At 37.1% G+C, this 23,619-nt stretch overlaps 1 protein-coding gene across 2 annotated transcripts in view; it reads right to left on the reverse strand.

Annotated features, from left to right (window-relative positions):
• Positions 1–2,846: 2,846 nt before the first annotated feature.
• The window catches only part of utp15 (UTP15 small subunit processome component), a 32,867-nt gene continuing 12,094 nt past the window's right edge, over positions 2,847–23,619 (reverse strand). For both annotated transcript variants that reach the window (XM_043707587.1, XM_043707597.1), the window contains exons 2-13: positions 20,755–20,892; positions 18,367–18,459; positions 14,604–14,788; positions 13,685–13,863; positions 12,390–12,515; positions 11,265–11,400; positions 9,808–9,892; positions 9,268–9,414; positions 8,466–8,567; positions 7,510–7,643; positions 6,168–6,226; positions 2,847–3,499 (exon numbers count right to left, since the gene is read on the reverse strand). In XM_043707587.1, the coding sequence (XP_043563522.1) occupies positions 3,270–3,499; positions 6,168–6,226; positions 7,510–7,643; positions 8,466–8,567; positions 9,268–9,414; positions 9,808–9,892; positions 11,265–11,400; positions 12,390–12,515; positions 13,685–13,863; positions 14,604–14,788; positions 18,367–18,459; positions 20,755–20,844 (1,566 nt within the window). In that variant the 5' untranslated portion in view covers positions 20,845–20,892 and the 3' untranslated portion in view covers positions 2,847–3,269. The remainder of the gene's footprint in view (positions 3,500–6,167; positions 6,227–7,509; positions 7,644–8,465; positions 8,568–9,267; positions 9,415–9,807; positions 9,893–11,264; positions 11,401–12,389; positions 12,516–13,684; positions 13,864–14,603; positions 14,789–18,366; positions 18,460–20,754; positions 20,893–23,619) is intronic.

Consider the following 23,619-nt stretch of genomic DNA (forward strand, 5'->3'; position numbering starts at 1 on the left):
ACCAGGACGTATTCCCAGGATGGCAGGTCTGTCAGAGATTGGTCAAACTGGGCCTGTATTGTGTCACATTTCAAAAAACGAGTTGGCCTCGTTGAAACCTAAAAAATACAGGCAAGATGGTTCCCCTGTGGGGAGTCGACAGCCATGAGCACAATGTAAAATTAAGGAAGGTACTACTTAGATTCAAGATGAAGAGATTTCCTTTTACTCAGAAGGTGGTAATTTCTTTACGTTAGAGGGATGAAGAAGCTCAGTCTTTGAGTATGTTTAGAGAATGATAATTCCTGATTACGAGTGGCATACAGGATTATAGGGATAGAGTGAATGCATTTAAGTGTTCAATTAGCCATGATTTATTGAATGGTAGGGCAGACTCTATGGGCTAAATCTTGTTCTGCATTTATTTTTCCTTGAATACATTGAAATAATGAAAAATGAAATAGAAAGATATCTGGGAGACTTGTTCATCTCATTTAATATACCCAACAATGCAGAGCAGTAAACAAGGAAATAGATTGTTGAACTATAAAACTGTAGAATAGATAAGTCAATGTTCCAGTGACATAATATTTGTGGATACGGCTGAATCGCAGATCAATTTTGAAACAGACACTATGGCAACAGTAAAGCATCAATGGTAATACAGCAGAGTGAGGCATGAATTCCTGCATCTAAGATCTGAATTTTGAAATTTAAAGAAGATACTTACAAGATCATTATAAAAGTCAGTGATTTAAAAATCAAATGCACACAGCTATAAAAAGATATTTCAAAATGCAGAGTGTTTTCAGAAAGCATAGTATAATATATAAAAGGTACAAAAGCAGTAGACTCAGAAACCATACAGAAGCTAAATTTGGAAGCTCAGGGGATGAATAATAAAGTTACTTACAATGTAAGATGATGCATTTTTACCAATTGAGATCTTAACTGGTCTTCACACAGCCCAGTCCATCATGCAAGCCAACCTTCCATCCATTGACTCCATCCATACTTCTTGCTAAGTCAGAAAGGCAGCCGACATAATCAAAGACCACTCCCACCCCAGTTATAATCTCTTCCAATCTCTTCCATCAGGCAGAAGATACAAAAGCTTAACCACACGTACCAACAGATTCAAGAACAACTTCTCCCCCACTTCTGAATGGACCTCTCAAATTTCAAATTTAACGTCCTTGCTGTTTGTGCACCTTCTCTACAGTTGTAACAGTGTATTCCTTGTTCTATTACCCTTATGCACTTTGTACGGTATGATCTGAACTCATCTGAAACTCACACTGAAGTATTCCACAACATTCTAACAATTTTTTAAAAAATATCAGTTTGCAGTCTCTATTCCACCATAATTGTGTTTCAAAGAGCAGAGTGTCAATGATTCAGTGTTTCTACCTCTCATTACTAGGCTCTATTATAGTTCACAGGTCCAGCAAGCTATTAGGAAGATGAACGGAGTGGATTCAAAAGGATTCAAGTATGGAAGTAAAAAATTGCTTCAATCATATGGGAAATTGGTTCAAGTACACCTGACATACTGTGAGTTTTAATCTCCTTATCTCAGGCAATATATTATTGCCATAGAATGCTCAATCAGCTATGATCACAATAAATGGTATAGCAGGCTCATCAGGCTGAATGGCCTACTCATTTTCCTATGACATGTTGTGTAACCAAGATAACAAATCAAACAAACACCTTTGCACCATCTAACCATGAAAAGAGATGCCAGAAACAAAGACGTAATCATTGCATGTCTTGCCATAGAAAACTGAAAAAATATGCATTAAAAGAGCCCTTTCTGAATCACAGCTTCAGTTTTGTAAGTATAGTTCACATGCCCAATTGCCAATGCTACTGATTTTTAAAAAAAACTTGTTAACACTAAGCTGAAATCAAAATGTCCGCACTGGGCAGTTTGATTTCAGCAACAAAGACAGCACACATAAAACCTTTACCATCCGACTGCACGCTCTCAATGACAGTTACTTCCTTAATACTTAAAGAACAACCTTTAGTGGTTTAATATTTAACTAATTAACATTCTGATTGTAATGACTACTTTCAGACACTTGGTATCCTTGCTTCTAATTCTCCTTCTCACATAGGACATTTTCAGAAGGTGAAAAATATTGGAACAACTTTTTCATACTATAACAGAAAAATTCAAGATAAAATTATATGCAAGATCAATTGTCAAATTATCACTCTACTATGTGAATCCACTTTTCTAATTGAGTCACCAAGTTTGCTATTTTTAATAGCTAATGTTAATTTTCATCCTTCCCAAATTTCATTTCATTTTTCTCACTTCTATTTTGCAAAATAGAACTTATAGCGTGAGGGCTGATTCCATCATTTTCTTTAATGACGGACTCATCTAAATATGGACTCATGCAGTAGGTACCAACAAATGAGATAATAGGAATGTTTAATTGCTTCATCAGATATTCACTTCAACTGCAGTTAATGGATAGCAAATACCAGTAACAACAATGCCACATTTTCCTATTGCTTGGTCATGGAGGGTGAAGCCAATTATAGTTTTCCTAACACCTTATTAACACTGGCTATCTTGTGATATCCTGTGATTTTCTTGACCTTTACGGTCCAACACTGATATACAAATATGCTTCCACGTGGATAATACATGAATAAACTTATAACATTCACCGTATAACAAACATTATTAACTTCCTATTCTGGTCATAAAAAGCTGATTTTATAAAATATTCCTCCTTCTTGTGAAAAGTTCAATATAAATAACATACAAAATGGATTTGGTCTTCCAGAGGGAGGCCATCAGACAGGAATGCTGTACTGCGAAAATGAAGCACACTGAAGTCAAAAGCTTTACTTTTCCACCATGATCAATATTTAGTTTCCTTGATACAAAATTCAAGTCTCTGAATTAAAAGATTTGTGCAGAATACTAATATCTCTAGTTTTTAAATCTGCATTTCTTTCTTTGTATGTCCATTAATAAGAGTGGCGAGGTTTTGATGGCAGAAATGAGAAAAAATCTTTACTTCCTCAACATGTACAATATCACAGTATTAATTCCCCTAAAGAAATTCAGCTAATAAGAAGTTTATGTATCTAGCCACACACACTATATCACCCCAAATTTGTTTCTGGTTATAACAGAATAGCAAATGCGTAGGTAAATATTCCATTCACATTTGCAAACTTTACCTTCACTTGCCTGGGGATTATACAGATTTATGTGCAAATGTGCCTAATCCAGTTTATGATGTTAGTGAAGAGCTTTGATTTCAGGCAATTACCATTGGTTCTTCCTCAGGTCCAGCAATTAAGGCATAGTTTTGATTTCCGCAAATAACAGCATTCTTTTTAGTTGTCATTGTTGCAAATATTGTGTCCATCATTCCGAGGACTTCAAGCAGTTCTTCCTGATAATCAATCTCTTTCTCTATGAGGTCTTGCAGCTTCAGGAACTGGTTATCAACCAGTGGTGACTCACCAATCACAGAACTATAAATATCTGACAAGGCAAACATAAATTAAAGTGAATAGGGCATTTCTTTATCAACCTTTTCACTGTAAAATTAATTTATACTCTCTTGATTTCAACTCTTAAAATCTCTTGCTTTTTTGTGCAGTTGCAAACCACTTAGAAAAGTTTATTCTTCTGTATTCCCCAATACCCAGTCTCCCACATATGAACTGCAACTGATCTGCTCCCAGGTCTCTGTTGATGTTGGGGAATTAGGAATTCAGTTAGGTGACGCCTTGCCTACTATATTCTAAGAGGCTGATTTCTCTTCTGCCTTCTATAATTAATCTGCTTTCCATGATCTTACTGATTTTATATTTACATGTATTGAATAGCACACTTGCATGTTTTTCCTCAAATACTCTTGCAATCAAAACTTCTTGTCTTGCTGAGGCCCAAGCATGGTTTCACCAATACAGTCAAATGTACTTTATTCAAGAGAATGGGACGGGAAAGGCAGCAGCAAAATATGGAACTGCAACAAACAGACTCAAAGATACATTATCTACTACACATTGTCTACTACACATTGTCTATTATGTATAAAAATCAAACTATAAATCTTAACTGGTGCAACAAACTATGATTAGTCAAAATGGAGTGCATACATGCTATTATTGTGATAGAATTGCAAAGTGGAAATATACTGACTGATAGATGAGCAATGTACACATTCACTAGAATTAGCTTTTCTCTTTAAAAACAAAATGAAAATGCTTCAACACTTGCTATAAAGTGGGATTATTCTCAACCACATAGCAAGTTCCCATCATGCTGATTCTTCAGGGATAGGGAATAAAGATGATCCAAGGGCCTTCTATTGGCAGGGAGCAAAACATTACTCCAAACTGGCACTAAATATCTTATAGTGGTCAAATCAATAACAGTGGGAATATACAGACGTTGCCCTGCACTCTCCCAAAAAGAATAGAACACAGTGTTACAGAAATTCCAACAAGCATTTATGAAAATATAACACAGTAAAATGTTTCAAGGCATTTGAAGTGCGCAATATATGAAGCTGTGTAACAGGAGTAGATTTTGAGAAGTTTCTTAAAAGAAGAGAGGGAATGAGGTGGAGAGAATTACAGAAAGAAAGAGTTAGATAGTTAACGGTATAGGTAGCTGAAGGCAAAACCACCACCATTGAGGCAATAAAAACTGAAAACAAGAGTCAAGATATGGACGAGTGAATCTTAGGATTTAGGCAGATGGAAGTGTAGTAGTAGTGTCAATGAATCACTAATCCAGAATCTGGGGACTAATACGCTGGGGACATGGATTCAAATTCCCTATTAGAACTTAAATTAAATAAATAAAAAACAACCACAAGCTAGTCCCAGTAATAACAACCACAAAACAAAAAGTCCGAGGGAAGCTTAAAAGGTTTGGCATTATCTTCGGAGAGTGAAACTGCATTAATATTTCTAGTTTGATATGACTCTCCTTCAGAACATATTAACTCTAAAGAGTCATATCAGACTCTAAATGTTAACCTTGTTTTTCTCTCTCCAAAGTTGTTGCCAAAATTTTATGAATTTCTGCAGCATTTTTCATGTTTGTTTCAGATTTCCGTAAAACCATCGATTGTCATAAAAACCCACTAGGTTGGTCTAATGTCCTTTAAGAATAGAAATCTGCCATTTTTAACTGGTCTGGTCTTTTCATGACTCCCGACCTATATCAATGCAGTTGACTCTAAACTGGCCCAAGCAAGTCACACATTCAAGAGCAATTAGAAATGGACAACAAATACTGGTCTCATCGGTGACAACAACATCACAACAGAACAAATAAAATCGCATTGGTGAAGATGGTTACAGAGCTACGGAAGTAATTTAAAAGCAAGGATGATAGATTTTGTGCATAGGAATTGGTTGAACTGCACTTGGTGTGAGCTAAGATACAGAGATTTGATTCAGCAAAATTCTCAAAAGATGGAAAGCTAGCCAGAACAAAATTGAATCCAAAGGAAACAACAGCATGAATGAACTGGGGCACGCAAGGCAAGAAATGGAGGCAGGCAGATTTGGTGATGTACAGAATATCAGTGAGAAGCTCAGATCAAAGTTAATAGGACATCATGTAGGAACAGTCTGATTCAGCTTTTGTCAATAGCCAGAGAGGAGTTGGAATTAGTGGCAGAGACTAAAACCAAAGGTTTCAGCCTCGCAGATATTTAACTGAAAGTACATTTTTGCTCATTCAATACTAGATTTGGACAAACAGCATGACAATTAAGAGGCAGCATAGAAAAAATGGTAAAGATACAGATGGGTGTCCTCAGCATACACAAGAAATCTGTCATGATAGCTCAGTAGTTATCACTGCTGTCTCTCAATGCCAGGGACCCAGGTTCAATTCCAATCTTGGGGGACTGTCTGAATGAGATTCCTCCAGGTGCACCAGTTTCCTCCCACAGTCCAAAGTTGTGCAGGTTAGGCGGATTGGCCATGCTACATTGTCCAGGAATGTATAGGTGAAGTTGTTTAAGCCATGGGATATGGGTGCGGGTGGGATGCTCTTCAAAGGGTCAGTGTGGACTTGATGAGCCGAATGGCCTGCATTCTATGATCTGTCGATGTCACCAAGGGGCAATATGTTAAATTCAAACGTTAAAACGTGAGGTACAAATAACAAAGAAAAAAAAACTTACCAACAATAATCTCTGCAACATTTACTAGAACAGATGTAAACCTTGGATCAACAACGTTCCTGAAAATATGAAGATAAGCCATTAAATATCAATTTTCCCCAGAAACCCACAAGAGGAAGCAGTATTATCTGTGTGTCAGATAAACTTGAACATTTATGTTTTTGATTAACATAAGCTATTTGCTAGATGTCTTTTTTGTCATTTTTGTATAGTTTCTAATTTATGCTGGAGCAGCATGTGACAATTTAGGATACGAAGACAGAACTGTCAGGTTTCCGATTGCCTCAATAACTGTTAATGCTCTCTACTCATTTCTGATGTTATGTTTATGCAATGCACCATACCTCTTATTTTCTGTTAAGAGTGGTATAGCATGATGCTGAACAGCAGATCCCTAATCACTAGAGGAGTCAGTAGCATAATGGTAATGTAACTAAAGGTCAGAGCTCCAGGCTAATATTCTGGGACCGCAGCAAATGGTGAAATTTGAATTCAAGGAAAATCAGCTAGCCTACTGTCAGCCCAATATGCTCAACAGAAGGAAATCCACCATCCTTGCCTAGTCTAGCCTCCATGTGACTCCAGATCCAGACAATGTGGTTCCCTCTTCAGTGCCCTCTGAAATGAACTAGACCATCAATAAGTTAAAGAACAATTAAAGATGGGCTACAAAAGCCACTCTTTTATCCACCTGCCTTTTGTACATTCCATACAAGAATAAAACAAAGAGGAGAGAGTTATCAAGTAAATACTATTCTAAAGAACAGGGGAGTTATCCAGTATCCTGCCTAAAATATCTCACGTATCCCTCAAATACTCAAAAACAGGCCATCTGTTGCTGTTGGAGTTTGCTGTAAGAAAATTGGCTGCCACATTTCTGACATTACAACATGAGTACACTTCAAAATTACTTTATTATCTGTAAAGTGTTTTAGGGTATTCTATAGCCATGAAAAGTATCATAGACCTTTTCTATATATTGTCCTACTTATATAGAAGCAATGAAATCTGTCCATTTGTGCACCTACTGGATAATGAAAGAGGCCCGTGTAATGGCCTTCTGTGCTGCCAATGAGGGGGCATAAAAAGAGCACAGAAAACACGGAAGAAAATTTAACAACTTAGATCTTTCACACAGGAGGAGGAGTTGGGGAGCATGGTTCTACTGGTAATATCAGTGCAATGGGTGGAAAAGAAAATTGGATTTTAAACACGTGAGTTACACCCAAATCATTTACACTTGTACTTTCTGAAATCAGAGTAATTAATTAAGTAAAGAGTTAAGCCATCTAATTGTGTACATTTATATCTATAGTGTACATGCAAAGATGAAGGCTCATACCTGATAAGGAAGCTAAGGAGAACGCTGAGCTGTTTTTCATCTCTTCCTGCAAGTGCATTTTGAAGTACTCCTCGGCGGTTAAGTTCTTGCATTACCCCTGTGGTAATCTCTGGCGTCTTTACCCTGATATTTGTCTGCAAGGTAATATCACTCAATTCAGAACAGTGCATGTGTCCAAATTTACACTAAACTTGACATAATAAAATGGTGAACTTACAAGTCATCATTGTAAGGTACACAATATTAAAAGATCGTGCAAGTTTAACGTATGAATTAACAAGTATAGTTTACCCAATTCTAGGTCAATGTGTTTACTTAATGAACAGCTCAGTCATACAGACATTAAAGGTTCTAAGTCTGTGCAAGTACGTGAGGAGTGCTGAAGAGATACATATTCACGATTTAATTTCAAAAAGGAAGGTCTGTTCCCAGAACAGTTGCTGAATCATTTAGAGAAAAAAATATAAAACCAGTTAAAATCATGATATTTCTGAAGTGAAGTAGTTGATTGGCATTGCAAGAACAAAATCTCATTAAAAGGGTACTGACACTATTATGTATTAAATTTACATTGCGACATTAAAGTTAATTAGCAATTAATGTTCTAATGCAGCAACTTCGCAAAATTGAAGGAGATGAAGGTGGGCCACCATTTTTCCTAACGTCACAAATCATGAGCAACTTGTGGCAATTCACGAGTTCTCGCTTCCTTGCCATATGTTGCTGGAGTTACACGTTAACAACAACATACGCCATTAAATTTTCTGGTACTCTGGCAGCAAAATTAGATGCATTATTTCTTAAGCAAAAACAATTCATGCTGAAATTCAGGATCCATTCCAAAATTGAAAAAAACAAAACTCCATTTATTATGTTTGTAATTCACTGCAAAAATCACTCAGCACTAGCTTACAAACTAAAGATGATGTACAGTGAAGTAAAAGAGAGCTCTTTACCTCCAAAACAGCATCAAGTGCAAGAGAAACTTGGAAACCTTTCAATAGCTTGTCGTACTTCTTCAGGTGAAATTTCACTGGCTTACTGACCAAAAGATCACCCTGTGATAAAATGAACATGAAAATAAATTAGTTGCAGGATATTAATGAAAATATAAAATGCTGGATAATATTATAGCAAAGCAAAACCGATTTTTCAAATAAAGTACCAAGAATTCATATTTTCATCATGAAATGTGATCCATTTATTTGTAAACACAGAAAATATGTGAATATTGTTGAAGAAAAACAGATTTCAGAAATGAGCCACATTGAAACAGCAACAACTGCACAGTAAGATGCAAGTGTCTAATCCAAGATCTGTATGGAACATGTAATAGTATTTAACGTGACAAAACAAAGAGGAGAAATCAAAATAACAGATAATGATTAGAATTTATAAGCAGTCAAGCATTGGTGAGGTGTAGTGGATGGAAACAGTAAATGCATACAGCAAAGGTAGAAAATCAACATACTGATGAAAACGGTTTTTAAAAAGATAGCTTTTACAGAACTGTTCTCAAACTATTTTATAATTGTTTTGTTAAACCTTGGAGATATTTGGTCACATTAACAGATGATCTATTGCATTTCACAAATAAAATTAAAATTAAGTAAATCTGACCACAAAAACAGTAAGTTCAACACACAATGTGGAGCATCCATTATTGATCATATGCCAAAGTACATTATTTAAGATCATTCTACAAGTGGATAAACAAAAAAAAACAATTATATTATACAGGTTTTATAAACATTTCACCTTTTTTGGCATGTAATCTTTTCCTTTTATGAAAAATCTGTAAGACGGTCCCTTTTTCTTTTTTTCTTGCTTATTTTCATTGTGCTTTCGATGACGTATATTCAAGACACTGTTAGTCATTCCAACAACAATGGCTTCATTTTCAGGCTAGAGAGGAATGTATTTTTGTAACAGTGGAATGAATCACTAGAATTTATTAATTTTTTTTAAACTTGTTCACTGCAGAAGAAATGTGATACTAAAACAGGCTTCAGTCCCGACGTTTTGTGAACAAAGACAGAAATTTTTCTCCAAATTCTTCTTAATCATTACCTAGTAATTACTGCCATAAAAAACACACACACGAGCGTGGACGATAGATTATGTTTGTAACTATCTCAGGTCTGCTGCCACACAAAGATCCGCTTCAGCACAGCAATAAATTTTACGCTACATACAATGTTAAATGGCTCAGTTGTTGTAAAACGATTTAAGTGACTCTGCACATGCTTAGAAAAGATCATAATTACCTATATAGTTACAAACGCATCTCATACTTACAGCTAAAGCCAAGCTCAGAATGGCTGCCGCATAATCCAGACTGTGGACTACTTTGTATGTTGATGTACTGTAGATTTTCACATGCCTGCAAATTTAAGTTCTAAGATATTATAATTGTATAAATAGATAATTCTCATTTTAGAAGATGGTTATGTTTTGGACTGTCTTTCCGGATGCCCTGGAAAAGGGGATGGTGTGAAGGTGCGTTGGACTCTGCCCAGCTACATGCCTGATGATGATCACCACGGCGAGAGGAAGTTCAGGTCAAGACTTATCGAAACCAAGTGGCATACTTCTCACCTGAACACAGAGCAGGTGAGCTGTTCTTGTTTGTGTTAGACCTCCAGGCAGTCTGATTAAAAATAAATCTGGACAGAGTAATTCTTCTCAAGAGAAAGAAGGAACAGCAGAGAGTAAAGTGCTGATTTTATCTGTTTACTTCCAAACAAAATGCAGAAAGTAAGGCGACAAGATAGAAGCTGTGGAAATTTAAAGGACCTGGAAATATTTATCCTGTTGAGGCCACAGAAAAAACATATCTGAGTGAGTCATACAGCTGGAGGTGTTTCCAGAATTCTCGGAAGACTGTAGAGAAGACATTTTAATGGTCACTAAACATTGCGACTCAGCACAAGAGGCAGAAGTGAGTATGTTGGAAGCTGGGAATAACTTTGGACTGTTCCTATAAAGACTGCACTTACACAGAAAGGAAAGAATTATCCATGGGATTAGTGTGTTGTAATGCTAATAAGGGATGTCTTTGCAATAATTTAGGGTTATAGTGGAGTTAGGATTAGGGTTAGAGTTTGGCAACATAACGTCTAGTCAATGTTGAATTTAATTTGATACAGTAAAGTCTTACACCTTAATCTTGTGGGTTCCTTTTGGTTCGTCACTGTGAATTCAGATAATTTAAATCATTGGTTTCTACCAGGATTGCAACTACTTAGTAAGAGATAGCATTAAAACCACTTTCATAATATGCTTAAAATGCTAACAGAAACTCTTCAATTACAAAATCAAAGACTTTTAAAGCATCAGAGGAGGACACCTGGTCCACTACAACTGCACGTTACGAGAGTTATCCAATGTCTTTTATGTTTTTAAAATATTTGTCCATTCCACTTTAAAAGCTATTATGTGTTTCTGTTTCTACCACCATAAACCTGCCAAGTATTCCATACAATTATCTTAAATTATACCTTCTAATTGCTTACTAATGTAAACAGCTCATCTTACTTAGCACATTAGAACTTTCCAATTTTAAATAATTTGATATGCAAACTATCAGGATGTAAACCAGCTTAGCTTTACATAGATTGCATTGGAAATTTCTATTAATGAACACAACTTTAAACAAGCTAAAACAAATAGCTATTTTAAAAGAAAAGCAAAAACCACATCATGCACATGCAGATGCTATTTCAATTCCGCTGAATTAACAAAGAGCTTCGTACCTATCAAGAGAGCCTGAGAGGAGCCTCTGTCCTGAGCTACTTAGACATAAGCAGGTGACGGTCTTGTGGTGGTTTCGTAATGAAACCAGCAGCTGTCCTCCTTTCAGCATATCCCAGACTTTAACATACCGCCCACCTTCATAAAAAGAAAATGCAGTCAATTAGGTGGACAAGTTAACAAACACATACTTACACACTCATGAAATGGTTGATGTCATGTAAAAGTTAAACCCCAACCTTTGATCAAAAAGTTATTCATTTTTCATTCTCCTTGTGCATAATTCAACCTCCAGCATTTGGCAAAAATAAAATCCAAACTCTGTATTTACCACCCACTTCCCACTTAGCGTGGTGGTCAAATTCATCCTGATGCAAACCCAATTGATAGAATCTTAGAACAACATACTGAAAGCAAATTGGTCAGCTTCTCAGGTCTGCATATCTCAACATGTCAAGACTACCATCTCACAGATCCGTGCTACTTTTGGGGGGTGGTGATAAGAGAGGTGGGGATGATGGGAACGGTCACGAATATGTCAAATCAGTGATCGTGAAACAATGGAAGAGGGTGGATTTCAAACTCTCCATAATGTTGTGTAAAAGTTGACCCTTCAATTTCACAGTAAAAACTTTCATCTTTGAAACTGAAGCTTTACACAGGTATATAAAGGTATATAAAAGTCATAGTTATCAAGACAGCAGACAAGTTTCATTACAAATGATGATGACTGATAACTAGATTTCATAAAGGAATATAGAAAAACAATTCACAAGGCACATTAACATTGATACTCAAAATGTCAGTCACTGCATCAATGCTTTTGCAGTTATAGAAAAACTTACAAAAGAAACAAAAACATGTTTTGGGCTGTGAAGACTGGAAGTATGCTAACAAGTATTGGTCTACTCTCCAGGTTATATGGCATCTTAAAGGTATCTGACACAATATATGAATCTACTGACAATGGAGACCATGCATGAAGGGAAAAAGATGTGAATGACAGTCAACTTGATGAAAACTAGTAGGCTACCTTAGCTGGCTCCTTCATGTTTGTCACCACAGTTAATTTAAAAATATCAATAATTTAGGACACTAATTTTTCTAAACAACAAAAGTATACTGACCTGCTGATATAAGAAGTCCACCTGATGGAAAAAGCAACACACTCTCTACTGGCTGTCCATGTTCCATAGTTATTACACTTTTATCCATTCGGGCATCAAACACCTTCACCGTGTGATCATACGAACCTATGAATAAGAAGAATATTAGAGATCGTTGGGAGAGCAGAGTACAAAAAAGGCACCATATGAACAATATTAATACATACATTGAAGCAGCCTATGTCCAAATGTAACAAGACCTGGACAACTCTCAGGCTTGGCCTGATATTTGACAAGTAGTAATCGTGCCACAGAACAATATCTATTTCCAGTAAGAGGAAACCTAACCATCACCCCTTCAGATTCAATGGCATTACCATAGCTAATCCTCAACCAAGAATATCCTGGGGATTACCATTGACAAGAAATTGAACTAGGATATCCATAAAATACTGTGCATGTAAAGCAGGTTGAGTTTAGGAATCCTGAAGTGAGTAATCCACTGACTCCTCAAAGTCTGTTCACCACCTTCAAAGCAGAAGTCAGTAATATGTGATGGAATACTCTCCATTTGCCTGGATGAGCGTAGCTCCATCAATGCCCAAGAAGCTCAACACCATCCAGGACAAAGCAATGACTTGATTGACATCCAAGTAACTCCCTCTACCACCAATACACAGTGGCAGTAGTGTGCACTATCTAAATACTGCAATAATTCACTAAGGATCATTAGATAATACTTTCCAAAACCAGTGTTTCTACCACCTAGACAAATGAGACAGACACAGGGACACCAATACCTGCATGCTCTTCTCTAAGGAGCACATAACATCCTGATTTAGCAATATATCATTACCCCTTCACTGTCACAGAGTCAAAATCCTGGAACTCTCACTCCATAGCTCTGTGAATATCCTACTAAACGACTGCAGCATTTGAAAAGGCAGTACACCAATAACTTCTCAATGGCAATTAGACATAGGTAATAAATGCTGATCTAGCCAGTGACATTCAACTCCAATTTTTTTTTAAATCCCAACTGAGAGAATAATGATCAGTGAATAGATTTTGCTCTACTTCAACATATTTAAGTAATCATAGGAGCAACTACAGCACAAAGAGCAGAAGCATAAAATTACATTGCACTTACAAACAGCCAAACACTGAAAAACTGGCTGGAATCTATTAGCATCCAAGAAGTAGGGCATACTGAGTGAAGAATTGATGTTGAGTTGTTTCAGTAGAAGTAGAATCAAAGGAACATTGTTACTGAACATATTTACTTGCACGCTCTTGTTCTAATAGTAATTACATACCTGTAACAAAGAGATCTGCATTCAAATTGCTGGTACAACCACATCGTATATAATCAGTATGTTCTTTAAAGCAGTGAAGTTCTGTTGTGCTTGGAATGTCCCAAAGCCGGACTGAATAATCATCTGATCCAGACATCAAATGATATTTGTCAGAGGTGAATGCAGTGACTTGAACTGCTCTGAAAAATAGATTTTATTGAGACTCAATTGATCTTTTGTGCCTACAAATTTTATAAGAATAAACAAATCTATTCTGGATTTTTATCATAGAATCACGGCTCTCTTCAAATTTCCTGTCATTCTATTTGATGAAAAGTCATAATTGTTTCTCAGAAATGCTGCCTGACCTGCTGGCTACTCCCCATGTTTTGCTTTTTTGCAGATTGTTAGCATCCAAGTTATTTTGCTTTTGCCGCTCTAATTTTAACCTCGGTTTAGAACTTCTTGAGGTTTTTCTCACGATAAAGGAAGATGCAGAAGGGATCAATTCTGATTGCTGTAAAGGTGGTGGCAAACGCTATAAGCCAAATCATCTTCATTTTACAAGATTTTTCAAAACTAAACCTTCTATGATCCAGTGATTTTCATAACTAAATATTTTAATCGTCCATTAGGTCTGACCAGTTTTAGAGCCCATGCTGGAACCATCATTTCCTGGGCTTAGACGCATAAATCCCAGGTGAAAGCTGGAACACAAATTAACTAATCTTCACTGGGACAAACAAAATTTGGAACTCAAGTGTAAACAGGATTTCTACTCTAGGCAAAATATTGTTTTACAAATTTCTTCCAAAGTGAAGTCTTTCATACAGAGAAACAGAAACTTTATGAACATCAAAAATTTGCATGTTCATACATAACTGTACTTAGTCACACAAATTATCTTCTCTTCGATTTTAAGTTTTCGCAAACAACTTACTTAGTGTGGCCACTGTATTGTCTAAGGGCTGCTCGGCCAGCAACATCAAAGAGGCGAACAATACCATCCTCACTGCCTGCAGCAAGCAGCCTTCCATCACTTCTGTATGTACCGCAATATGCTGTGTCTTTAAATCGGGAAAACGTTTTTAAGGGTTCTTGAGAATATCGACCATATATGTTGATCTAAATCAAAAACATGTCGGCATTATGAAACCATTCATCAGGTCCTTTGTTGCAGCAGCTGATTTAAATAATGTGCGAGAAAGGTATCGAGTCATACATTGAATTAGATTACATTGATTTAGATTACTTACAGTGTGGAAACAGGCCCTTCAGCCCAACAAGTCCACACCGACCCGCCGAAGCGCAACCCACCCATACCCCTACATTTACCCCTTACCTAACACTACGGGCAATTTAGCATGGCCAATTCACCTGACCTGCACATCTTTGGACTGTGGGAGGAAACCGGAGTACCCGGAGGAAACCCACACAGACACGGGGAGAATGTGCAAACTCCACACAGTCAGTCGCCTGAGGCGGGAATTGAACCCAGGTCTCTGGCGCTGTGAGGCAGCAGTGCTAATCACTGTGCCACCGTGCCACCCACTGGAGTTTCTGCCCAGTATTGTGGTATACAAATTAGTGGGTGTCTTTTCTAAAAACCCTAATTTAGCACCAGCTGATGCTACACTAGAATTGTATGCAATACTGAGAAGACATCAAGAATTATAACACTGACACAATCTGGTCATATTACAGCATCCATCACGTCCTCTAATGTAATCAATTCAATTTCCCAAAAACCAGGAGGCTGAAGGGTATACTGTGATGCAAAGTGTGAGATTTGCACTTATGTTAATATCACTTATTTTACAATTTGCATTTTGAGTTAGTGGCATGTGAGTTTAGATCTATGTGAATGAAGGGGTTTAACGATTAACTTGCCCATACGTCTGGAGCCATTTTTTAAAATCAGTGTAAAAAAGTGAGTCCTTCGAGTGATAATTGGAATTTGTTTACATCAGGGAATGTTTTACAAGGGGACAGCATAAACACTGAAGAGTATTAGCTTGCTTTCCGTGAGAAGGATCAGGAATTGATTGTTTTTCTTAAGTGAAAACAGAGCTGGAAAGCTTTGGATTTCAGATTGCAGAAATCTTGATTCAAGTTAGACGTATGTATGGAATTACGGGTCTAATGATGACGGTGGAATCATTGCCAAAAAAAACGAAATAGTTCACTAATGTCATTTAGGGGAGGAAACTGGTCTGGCCTCTGTGACTCCAGACCCACAGCAATATGGTTGACACTTAATTGTCCTCTGGGTGATAAATGCTGGACCAACAGGTGACACCCACATCCCACAAGTGAACTAAAACAAAATAAACCAGGGCTGATTACAGAATCATACAATGGAATCATTGCCAAAAAAACCGAAATAGTTCACTAATGTCATTTAGGGGAGGAAACTGGTCTGGCCTCTATGTGACTCCAGACCCACAGCAATATGGTTGACACTTAATTGTCCTCTGGGTGATAAATGCTGGACCAACAGGTGACACCCACATCCCACAAGTGAACTAAAACAAAATAAACCAGGGCTGATTACAGAATCATACAAATCCCTTCAGTACAGATTGAGCCCATTCAGCGCATCAAGTTTGCACAGTTGCACAGAAACCCACAGTTTCTCCTAGAGAAAGGAGTTAGTTCAGAAAAGTGTAAAGTAGTTTATCTCAGGTTTTAGCTTGAATATTCCAGACCAGAGATGCTTGGTTAGAACACTTAAAAGTGCTTTTTAAAACTGCAAAAAACCTAATTTTGGTTGTGTAACTAATCAAGGAAGAGACCAACAAATTCTCAAGACCACGAACTAAAAGAAAGTTATGTCAAACCGTGGATTTAACAGAATTATCTCTGGTGTTAGAGTTCTTTAAAATATGACGTTGGGATACGTCAGATTGTATTTTGACTATATGTTTCAAAAACTTTTAAACTGTGCCTTATGTAAATATCGCAGAACAGTGGCACTGTGGTCAATGCTGCTGCCTCACAGTTTGGGTTCAATTCCAGCCTTGGGTGACTGTGTGGAGTTTGCATATTCTCCATGTGTCTACATTGGTTTCTGCCAGGTTTCCTTCCACACTCCAAAGATGTGCAGGTTAGGTTGAGACTGGCCTTCTAAATTGCCCCATTAGTGTCCAGGGATGTGCAGGTTAGGTCGATTAGCCATAGCTTAAGGGGTTGGGTCTGGATAGGATGCTCTTCAGAGGGTTGGTGCAAACTTGATGGGCTGAATAGGCTCAATCTGTACTGAAGGGATTTGTATGATTCTGTAATCAGCCCTGGTTTATTTTGTTTTAGTTTGTGGGATGTGGGTGTCACCTGTTGGTCCAGCATTTATCACCCAGAGGACAATTAAGTGTCAACTATATTGCTGTGGGTCTGGAGTCACAGAGGCCAGACAAGTTTCCTCCCCTAAATGACATTAGTGAACTATTTCGGTTTATTTGACAATGATTCCATCGTCATCATTAGACCTGTATTTCCATATTTTTATTAAGTTCAAATTCTAACAACCGCCATGGCTGGATTTGAACCCCTTTCCCCCAGATGATTCCCTGGGTCCATGGATTATTAGCCTCATGATAATATCACTAGGCCACTTATTCTATCTTATTTTCTTTTGCATAATAAATTTCTATTTTATTGTAAAACCTAATTACACGCTTGTATTTCAGTGAAAGCCCACCTCACTAAATAAAAAAAAACTATCAAGTCATATTTCAGTCTGAGATCTAACTTGTCCAATATATAAGATAGGGCTATACATAAGATAGGGCTATTCAATTGACGAGTATGACTTCAGGTCACTGGTAGCTTTTCATTTCCAGTTCAAACCCATTCCAAAGAGTTGTGCACATAATCCACAAAGACACTGTTGAGCACTGAGAGGTTGCTATATCATGCAAGATATCATCTTTTGAAAATTGCCATGAGATCTTATATTAAGACATCTGGCATTCTGCACTCTTATAGATGTTTACCCCTCATTTTATTCTTAACTAAATAAAGGTTAAATATCCACATCTCATGTGTGTTTTTGGGTCCTTGCTACTTACAAATTGATTACTTGTTCTCTTTTCTGCATGTGACTACTTTCTAGAATTACTTAATTGGCTGCAAAGCATTTTAAGATATCTTGAGGTCATAGAAGATAATTGAAAAGATAAACTTGCTTTCTGAAAAAAGGTATTTGACCTGTCATAAACTCTACACAACTCATTCAAACTTTCTATGAAAACTATGAAACTTCTTCCAAATCCTGAAGTACCACCCACAAGATGTTAAGATAATGCAACAATTCTGACCAATTATATTCCACAAAGATTCCACCAATGCAGAAAGCATTCAGTCCTTAAACATTTCCTAATTGCTGCCTTTATAAGCTTCAATTTAATTGAACAAGTTTGTACATCTATGTTGCCTTTTTTTAAAATAAAAACTATTTCTGACCCTTCAAACACAGAAATTGAAGGACAATAATTTCTAAAGTGAAATGCCCTACCCAAGTGTAAGTATGCCTTTCATAATAGAACACTTAAGTAGAATGGTAAATAAGCAAATATTGCTTCAGATTTGAATACCTCTGGAAAATTACAGAAAGAGATCATCACCATCGTATGTCAGTGAAAAAACTACTTTTAAGAGTAGTTAATCAAATCAAGTTTCTTTTTTTCTTACACAAATGTGCTCACCCTTGTAGAAGCAGTTACTGCATAATTGTAGGGAGCAATTGGAGAAAAATTTATGTTCGTCACAGCACCAAACTCTTTTATTTGAACAGGGCTCTGAAACAAAGATAACATTAAGCTGTTATTGCCATTTCCAACAGATATACAGTTTCAAATGTTAGTGATGTTGCATAAGTGTAGGCCAGTTCAAAATTCAGTGACATAAACAATGTTTTTAACGTAACACCCAGTTACTATATGGTAAATGAACATGTGATTTCACCAGAACTCAACCAATATTTTACATTAGAGTCCAAAGCTCAGAATTAACTGGAACTGGTGATTCTGGTGATATTTACGAATGCCCCAGCAGACATTCAGTTGTAGCTGAAAGCACTGCCATCATTATAAGTATAATAATGGCATTGTGGGAAATCAAATAGGCTTAAATAGAGTCAAACTTTACAAAATCTATGAATGTGAACAATTAAACTGGGGTTTACATCGGTGTGTCTCAGGGACCAGGACACAAAGATGGAAATTAATAATACGAAAGTAGAAAACAAAAGTGGAAGGCAAGGGAAGAAAGGCTAACTGCAAATAGGATTGAAGGACAAACAAAGCTATGTAAAAATGTCAAAAAGACAGGTCTAAAGTACCTATATCTGAATGCATGGTGCATTTGCACTGAAGTAAATGGATTACCAGCACAGATAATTGTAAATGGGTAAATCCAAGGGTATTTAATTTTTACAAAGAACAGGAAAAAAGGAAAAGGAGGTGGAATGTCATGGTCAGTGAAAGATTAGTGCAAGAGTGAGAAGGAAAAATATCGATGTGGAATCAGTCTGGGCAAAGCTTCGATACAATTAGTAAAAAAAAATTAGTGAGTGTTATCGGTCTCCAAACAGCAGTAGTAAGGTAGGGAATGGTATTAAACAGGAAGAAATGCATGCAACAATGGTGTTAAAGTAATCATCAGTAACTTTAATCTACATTTGCACAGGGCAAACCACATTACCAATAATGTGGATGAATTCCTGATGCATGTAAAAGATTTCTTTTAGACCAGTACATTGAGTAACTAACTAGACAGACTAACCTAGATTTGATTTTGTGCAATAACAAGCTGTTAATTAATAACCTTGTTTAGCGGTCCATTCAGAAAAGAAGTGACCATAATACAAGTAGAATCTTGTGATAGTCCAATATGAAACTAAGATCCCATATCTAAACAAAGGTAACCAAGAAGGTATGGGGGGGGGTGTTGGTTACAATAGATGGAGTCGGGTTGAGAGTGGTGAGGAAGGTGCAAGGAGTCTTCAAGGTGATTTAGAAAAGTTGAATGAGTGGGCAGATGGCAGTTGCAATATAATAATAAAAACTGTGGATGCTGGAGACCCAAAATAAAAACAGAAATTGCTAGAGAAACTTAGCAGATCTTGTAGCATCTATAGGAAGAAAGCACAGCACATGTTCTGAAGAATCATCAGACTCAAAATGTTAACTCTGCTTTCTTCCCACAAATGCTGCCAAAGCTGCTGAGTTTCTCCAGAAATGTCTGTTTTTGGTGCAGTTACAGTATGATGCAGATAAGAGTGAAGATGTCCATTCCAGGAGTTAATACAAAATCGAACAGTGTGAGTTAATGGTGACAGATTGGAAAATGCGGATGTACAAAGGGAACTTGGTGCTCTTGTACCAATCACTGAAAATAAGTGTGGGTGCAGCAAGCAGTTATGCAGCCTACAAGGAAGGCATATTGGTCTTCAAGGCCAGAGGTTTTGAGTACAGGTGCAAGAAAGTCTCACAGCAGCTGTATAGGACCTTGTTGAGACCACATCTGAAGTAATCTTTGCACTTTTGGCCTTCTTACTTCAGGAGATATATTGGCCATAGAGGGAGTATGGAGAAGGCTCACTAGATTGTTTCCTAAGATGGCAGATTTGTCATCTGAGGAGAAGTTGGACCAACTGGGCCTGTACTTACAGGAGATTAGAAGAACAAGAGGGCATCACATTAATACACAAAATTCTGACAGATTGGATGCAGGCTCTTCAGATAAACAATGGGACATTTCAGGCAGAGATGAGAAGGAATTTCTTCACTGAGAGATTGGTGAACCTGTGAATCTCTACCACTGAAAGCTGTGGAAACAAAGTCACCGAACACATTTAATGAAGAAATAAATAGATTTATAGAGGCTAAAGATATCAAGGTGTATCAAGGACAGCACAGACGTATGTCATTGCAGTACTGGATCAGCCATGATCACATTGAATGGTGAATCAGGCTCAATGGATAAAATGGCCTTCTCTGTCTCCTTCTTCTATTCGCACCAGCAAATAAAGAGTATAATAGAACATACATAGATTCTGTTCTTTGAACAAAGATCATCCTTTCTCATCTTACCTTATAATTTTTCCAGTATAATGTGTCCTGTGTGACCTTGTTGCCAAGTTTTGGATAGGTCTGAATAACGGTTGGTTTGTAAGACAACATTGTCTTTCTTTTTTTATTCTAGCAGAAGTCACAGCCTTCTCTCGAGCACTGGGAAAAACAAAAAATTCTAATACAAGTTAGGTAGTGCCCAGTACTGCTTTTGTACCAGGTGACTTAAATCGTCTTTTTGTAAGTTTGTTTCAAGTACCACCATACAAAACTAAACATTTGCAATAAAGCCAACATGCTGACCAACTATCTGACTTCTGTCATCTTCAGATTGTCGATATAGTTTGGAGGTCTACAATACAGTCATGAATATGAATGATTTGGTACACTTTTCAGCAATATTTAATGCTAGTTTCAGGGCATTTCATTCACTAAGAGTTTGGTCTAATATGTACAACTGGAATTTCTACAAAAGCTCAAGTACCTGCATCAAACAGTTCATTAGGGAAGAGAACAACTACTATTTAAGAATGATCAGAAAAAAAGGAGTTAAATTTGAAAAGAATGAGCCTCTTATTTATTTGGTCATTTTCATACTAATATTAGTTTTGCTGTCAGCCTTCCTTGCTTCTTCTCTGGCTTTCTTAAAATCTCGATTAGTGTATCTCTAAATGTTATCTGCTAATCTGTTTTTGCTTCTCCCTTTTAAATTTCCCTTTCAATTGTTGCTGGGATAAGATCTTCAGGTTTTTGTTTCCAATGTCCATACTTAGTTACATTTTGCTCTTCAATTGTATTTAGCAACCATTTTGGTTTCTAATTGTTACTCTTGGTCTATTAATTTCTGTACATTTTCCACCATATCTACTGATATAATAAACAATTCTGTTTTACTATAGCATGTTTAAATATAAAGTCATGATGAGCAGCATCATCAAAGGGAAAGTTCAAGAAATGTTTTTGAGGCTATAAAAAGAGAAGAAGAGAGAAGGGATTTTAGAGTCATAGAGATGTACAGCATGGAAACAGACCCTTCGGTCCAACTTGTCCATGCTGACCAGATGTCCCAACCCAATCTAGTCCCATTTGCCATATCCCTCTAAACCCTTCCTATTCATATACCCAACCAGATGCCTTTTAAATGTTGCAATTGTACCAGCCTCCCCCACTTCCTCTGGCAGCTCATTCCATACACATACCACGCTGAGTGAAAAGGTTGCCTCTTAGGTCTCTTTTTTATCTTTCTCCTCTCACCCTAATGCATTCCATTCCTATCAATATAAATTTCTTTATAAAACAGTAGCTCTTTTTCAGTTTCACTAAATTAGTTACACTGTTGATAGGTCCTGAGACCCTGTGTCTGTCTTTAGTGGTTACAGCATAAATACAAAACCAAAACAGATAAATATAATAAGGAGAAATAAGGAAATAAGGAGAAGTTTCTTTACTCAGAATGTGGAGACCTATATCATAAGAAGTGATTGAAGCAGCAGTTTCAATGTTTTCAAAAGAAAATTATGTTAACCATATTAAAGATAAAGCAATTGAAAGAAGTGCTGAAAGGTTGAGATGATGTCGATAGAATGGGAACAGATTAGGAATAGTACAATCACTAGCCTAGTTTGGTCAAATTAATAATTTTTTTAAATGGCTGTACTGCAGGCAAGTGGGACTAGTGTAGGCAGTTGTCTTATTTTGACAGTACACACTCGTTCGGAAGAAGGCCATCTTCTGTACCTATATTGTTTCTAATCAACCTGTTCAGAGATGTTATTACAAAACTCTGGAGCAAGTAGAACTTGTATCCTAACCTCCCAATCTAGGTGCAAGAACACTACCACTGTACCACAAGAGGGCCTCTTCTGGACTATTCTGATTCTATCTGTTTCTACTAACTAGTTTTAATCACCTGTTCCCTGTAATGTATATTCAAACTCTCCATTCCTCTTTATATTCCCTTTCAAAGGTGTTCATACAAACCCAGTTTTAGGATACCATTTCTTAAGTCTGTTCCATTAGGACTCATGCTCTTCTTATTATCTTTTTATCTTTCTCCCCCTGTATAGAATACCTCTTAGAACTTTTGGCATCAAAAATGATATTTGGTTGCAAGTTGCAGGTGTTACAAATCATCATTTATCAGTGTTATACCATATCTATCATGCAGCTGCACACTGATGTAACCAGAATGTCTCTGCAGCCTCTTGCTATTCTCCCCATAGTGCATTATCATTAGCAAACTAAGACATATCACTTTCAGTCAATTCGTCAGTCATTAATATAGCTGATCGCACTGATCCTTGTGGAACTTTATTAGTCACAGCCTATTAATTTGGAAACGCCCCATTATCCTCACTCTCTAAGTTAACCAATCCTCTGTCCACTGCGAACACATTACTCTTCATAATGAATTAAAGCTAAATATTGGTAAAGGCACTGGGAAAAAAATCTTTTGTCCTTTATTCAAAATAGTGTATTAAGACCTTTACATGCACTTATAGAGTCAGAGATGTACAGCACAGAAACAGACCCTTCGATCCAACCCGTCCATGCCGACCAGATATCCCAACCCAATCTAGCCCCACCTGCCAGCACCCGGCCCATATCCCTCCAAATCTTTCCTATTCATATACCCATCCAAATGCCTCTTAAATGTTGCAATTGTACCAGCGACCACCACATCCTCTGGCAGCTCATTTCATACACGTACCACCCTCTGCGTGAAAATGTTGCTCCTCAGGTCTCTTTTATATCTTTCCCCTCTCACCCTCAACCTATGCCCTCTAGTTCTGGACTCCCCGACCCCAGGGAAAAGACTTTGCCTATTTATCCTATCCATGCCCCTCATAATTTTGTAAACCTCTATAAGGTCACCCCTCAGCCTCC

The sequence above is a fragment of the Chiloscyllium plagiosum genome, chromosome 2, assembly GCF_004010195.1.
Source record: "Chiloscyllium plagiosum isolate BGI_BamShark_2017 chromosome 2, ASM401019v2, whole genome shotgun sequence".
NCBI lineage: Eukaryota > Metazoa > Chordata > Chondrichthyes > Orectolobiformes > Hemiscylliidae > Chiloscyllium > Chiloscyllium plagiosum.